Here is a 5028-nt window from a genome sequence, read left to right on the forward strand (position 1 = left end):
AATGCTTTGCACGAGCAGCACAAGTACGTTGCTGGCGATGCAACAGTATGTTAATGTCTGGCTGGAGCTTATTTCATTCTATTTTTATGTCATCATGATGTTTTACAACAGTCGTTTCATCCTCCTCAATAGGAAGTTTGTTTGGCTTTAATCCAAAAAATGTTTTAAAAATAGAAACTTTATTTTTAAATAAATCTTTCTTTTTATTTGTGAAAAAACTAAATGCATGCTTAAAGCAAAAAATATTCCTACCAATTCTCTATTTTTCCTAGGACACGATTGGTTATCACTAACAGCATCTTCCTTCCTTTTTCGACCTCTACCTTGTTGACCAAATTTTTTCTTATGTTCAGCAACAACAGACAAATGGATTAAAGGAGCTCTTTCTTTTTTAAACTTGTTCTTTAAGCTTTCTAATAGTGTTGGCTACCACTTTAATATACATATAAATATGTGTGTGTTAAAGTGTTTAATATTTTATCTATTTTTGAAATTAAGTTTCAGTTTACAAATTGAAATATAAATAAACTTAGAAATATAAATAATACATATAATAGGGATGTAATCAAAAATAAACATACTCATAACATGAGTAGCAACAAAAGCATTATATAGAAACTTACACAAACAACATATCTATAAGAAGAAGAAGTATTTTTTGATGGGAAGTCACTTAAGTGTGGATACCTACTGCAAATGGCAGCAAGTACAGCTGAGTATTGGGCACCTGATGGATACCTATACAAAAATCTTCAAATATATATTTTAAATAATTTTTAGATTATACATATGTAATATAATATTATACATAAATTACATTTATTTATAAAAACAAGATTTGTATAAACAAATGAAATTTAAGTTTTACATAATGTAACTTACATGGTGTATCTGCTGATGTCATCATAAAGACATTGTAAAAGCTGATTCCTACATTTGCTACGATTCAAGTTAAGAAAACAATTATCTTTGGCATCCAAAGCTGCATCTACTGATGTATGCAAAATGGGCAGTTGATAATCACTGGCCATGGTTTCATACTTTGGGACACTCCAGCAATCATACTAACATCTCCATCGCAAGAAATTAGGGATGTCATTGATGTATTTAAAACACCATTTTCTATAACACTAACTGATATATTATTTTAATTACTGCGTACTCTAATTACATTTTCTTTTTGTAAAAAACAAAACAAAACCTTTTACAACTAATATTTAAAAGTGATATATATCAGATATAACTTATTAAGTAAAAACATAAAAAATTAAAAAGTAATATATAAGCTAAAATAAAAATTTGTTTACTAAGAGCTTTCTTGCTGGTCATGTGAAGTTATAAGATGCCTTATAATTTCAATGAGTACTACTTGTCGTCCAATTGTCTGACATAAACTGGCCACCATTGTCTCAGTTAAAGACACCAGCGTTTTTCCATCAATTTCTTCCTCTATAATAAAATACTTACAAAAATTGTGAAAGGGTAAATGTTCAGATTTTAAATTAATTAATGCAATAAAATATTTAATCAGCTAAAGACGCGGCAGCCCTGATAAAATATAACACACACAATTTTTTTTTTTTTTTAATTAATAATAAGTACAGCTAAATATTTGCACATTTTAACAAGAAAACAATTTATTCAAATAATGCTATCAAAAACAACTGTATTCTATAATTCTATAAAAAACAACTGTATCTGAGTGTAATATAACAGTACCCATCCTGCAAAACATATGTGTCTATCAATTGGTGATCAAGAACATCTGCTGGTAAGCATATTGTCAAATCTTCTTCTCCACAACTCTGAAGGCATGCAAGTGAGCAGAGTATTTATCACAAATAAGCAACTTACCACAAAACACCCAGTGATGACGAAATCTTATAATATGATAGATTTTAAAAAATAATGGTATTTCTTCCACATGTAGTAAAGCTAGAATCACTGTATCATGAACATGAAATTGGGTTCCATTTATAAGCAAGCTGCTACACTTCCAAATAGTTTCTTTCTTATCAGTCATACTATAACCAAAAAAACTTACTAGTTTTTCTTGAATAGAAGCTGCTAAACTTTAAAACATAATGGAACAAAGATTATTAGTTTTCTCATATTCTTTGAAGAAGTCTGAGGATGTCATCTCCCAACAATGCCCTAATTGGTGTCGTTTTGCAAGCGAATAGGCAATATTTTTAAAATTTCTAATCGAAGTAGCCAATTTTTTGAAATACAAGTGTTTTGCTTCAAAACGCATACACCATAAATAACGCAGTGGCCCATAATCATTAATAAGACGAGCATAATGGAGCATGAAATGAAATTTGGGTGTAAAATTGTCTGGAAAAAGTTCAGCAAAATTGTGCAAAAACTGCTCCACTAAAAATTGCAGAAACGTTAACACAGATTTCGAAATTTTTGGAGCAAACACATAATCAGCTATTTCTCGAAGCTGTAAATACAACAACCAATATTTGTTAGACATTGGTATACGATTCCCTATCATAAATGGTAACAAACGAAACATGAAACGAAACGAAGCTGATCCAATAAAATTAATAGAAGTAGCAGAGCGTACAACAAATGGAACTGGTTTATTCAATCTGTCATTTCTACCTATTTCAAATATATTAAGCTCGATATTCACCTGATCAATTTCAATTAACTTATCTCCTTTGAGTTTCAACAACAATAGACTAATTAATCGAGGAATTGTACCTTCCAGCATGTCATGCATTATGTCTGGTAGAAACGATTGCATGACTTTAAAATATGATAAATCTAAAAAAGGACAACGTCTTTCAACACCGTACATACTTGATGAAATCTGACCATGGCCTGAACTAGCAGTCAAGTGATACTGATGGATTTCATTAGTACGAAGTGTTGCATCAAGCTCAGAAAATATTTTAGTTTTGTTAATATATGAACTCATACACTGACGACAAAAAAAACCAGAATTAAAAACACGACGAAAACCAGCTAGTGCATGGGCTGAAAGGTTATCAGCAGAGATTGTTGCTAAGCCACCATATAATCGTATTTGTTGGCCATCAACCATAACTAATATGCCTTCATTTTGTAATGTTTTTAAATCTTGAATGAAAGGTTTTAAAACATCCTTGTTTGTTTTATGTTCTTTAATTAGTTTTTCTTTCACAAGAATGCATAAGTACATATTTTGAAGTCTTGATATATATTTATCTTCAATGTTACCCAGGAAAAAGTAAAATGCACATATTTTATGTACTTTACGATGAGCTCCAATTGGATTGCATACCTCAATTTCATCGATATACAAATGAAGTCTTAAAGCATACTTGTTATTAAAAATGTTATGGTGCTTGCAAATAAAACCATCTGAATATGAATAAAGCAAATTTGTTTTCGCAGACAAATCATTCTCTAATTTTCGTTTTATAGAATTCCATATTTCCTCTTTTTCAATTAACTGTTAAAGCAGCGGTAAAATTGGACTGTATTGAAAAGACTCTTTAGTGATTGTGTTATTATCATTATTAAAAGCATTTACAATAATAGCACTTTTAGGTAAACCATTTTGATGATCAATTACTATTGATTCTACACAAAAATCATTTTCATCTAAAATATTATCTTTAATACATAAATTTATTTCAAGTGGCAAAATAAGTCCTAAATTGGTTTTACTAAAGGCAATAATTTTTTTGCTTGAGTTAACAACTGATAAAACTTTATCTAAAATCAATTCATTGTTTAGTAAATTTTGTAAATTTTCATTAGATACTAAGCTGTTGCCTAATTCCTGTTTTATAATACTACAAAAATTATTGTTGTAATAAGTTAGCAATGATTGGACTTCATTAGCCAAATCAATTTGCACGACAGATGGTACAGAATGCTTTTCAGCTATTCCGACAATAAACAGACCAAAATGCTGCTGCAAGGTGCCTAGCAACTTGTCTAATGACATAGACAAATCAGGTGAATCAGATTCTGATTCAGAATGAAAACAACTGATAGTTGCATTGTCACATTCATATCCGTTGTTTTGATCATCGCAGTTTTCTAAATATTCATTTTCTAATATTTCAGCAGTTGAAGTATTGCAGAAGTTTGTTGACAATATATATGAATAGTAAATTGTAGTATGTTTAATTCGAATATGCTGACGCAAACATTTTACAGATTTATAGGATACTGGGCAACCATCAATATTACATACTGCAAGATAACCAGCTGTATGCTCATACATAATGTACAAATGATCTAAATATTTTTGCATAGAATACTTATGTATATCGCATGTGGAACAAGTAAAGCATATAATATTACTGCTTGCTGCCATTTTACTTAAATTTAAGTTGAAAATGACTTGACTAAAAAAAAAATTGAAGTTCAAAAATAGTTATAAAATAATTTATTTTATCTATTAATATATTATTTAATAAAAAACTTAAAACAACAATCAAACCAGTAGTTTTCTGTCTCAATTCTGGCAGTCCATTTTAATTCTAAATATCTGCAGACATCTTCTACACTCTAATTTAAATGTTCTGCCATACCAAAAACCAACAAACACTTTAATTTTAAATAATCTGAAATCAGATTCTAATTGTTTTTTATGCTTTTTACAAAATACCATTAAGCGTTAAACTCCAATATGCACGCAAGATATATGAAGAACCCTTATAAAAGGTTTTAAATAACGAAGAACTTCATCGAAATTCCGAAATTTGATAAAAAAGTTTACAAGTACCATACAACTGCGCGAAGAACCCGTTAGCTAATTAAAGAACCCCAAATGAACTTAAAAAACCATTTGGTGCGTCAAAGAACTCTCAAAGAACCATTTAGATTTACAGTGTAGGAGCTACCACCCTCAGTCTAAAAACTAGTTTTAATCCCACAAATGTAGATACTTTCTTCAAAAACCTTAACAGTTGCTGTGCACCAAACTAACAGGTACCAATGGAAACAGTTTCCTGTTTCCATTGGTACCTGTTAGTTTGGTGCACTAACAGGTACCAATGGTGAAGCTAATCCTAGTGG

General features: G+C 29.9%; 1 protein-coding gene and 1 long non-coding RNA gene across 2 annotated transcripts; both read right to left on the bottom strand.

The window, feature by feature from the left end:
- Positions 1-383: 383 nt before the first annotated feature.
- On the bottom strand, positions 384-1004 carry LOC136079952 (uncharacterized). The gene is made up of 3 exons (XR_010638337.1): positions 883-1004; positions 624-738; positions 384-426 (listed from the first exon to the last, which is right to left on the bottom strand). It is a non-coding gene; the product is annotated as an uncharacterized LOC136079952 (long non-coding RNA).
- Positions 1005-1306: 302 nt separating this feature from the next.
- LOC136080144 (uncharacterized) lies at positions 1307-4324 on the bottom strand. Its single transcript, XM_065796757.1, has 4 exons — positions 3530-4324; positions 2232-3448; positions 1855-2072; positions 1307-1449 (listed from the first exon to the last, which is right to left on the bottom strand). The coding sequence occupies exons 1-4, from the start codon at positions 4322-4324 to the stop codon at positions 1307-1309; spliced, it is 2373 nt and encodes a 790-aa protein (XP_065652829.1).
- Between the last annotated feature and the right edge of the window lie 704 nt (positions 4325-5028).

The sequence above is a fragment of the Hydra vulgaris genome, chromosome 05 (assembly GCF_038396675.1).
Source record: "Hydra vulgaris chromosome 05, alternate assembly HydraT2T_AEP".
NCBI classification, from domain to species: Eukaryota; Metazoa; Cnidaria; class Hydrozoa; order Anthoathecata; family Hydridae; genus Hydra; species Hydra vulgaris.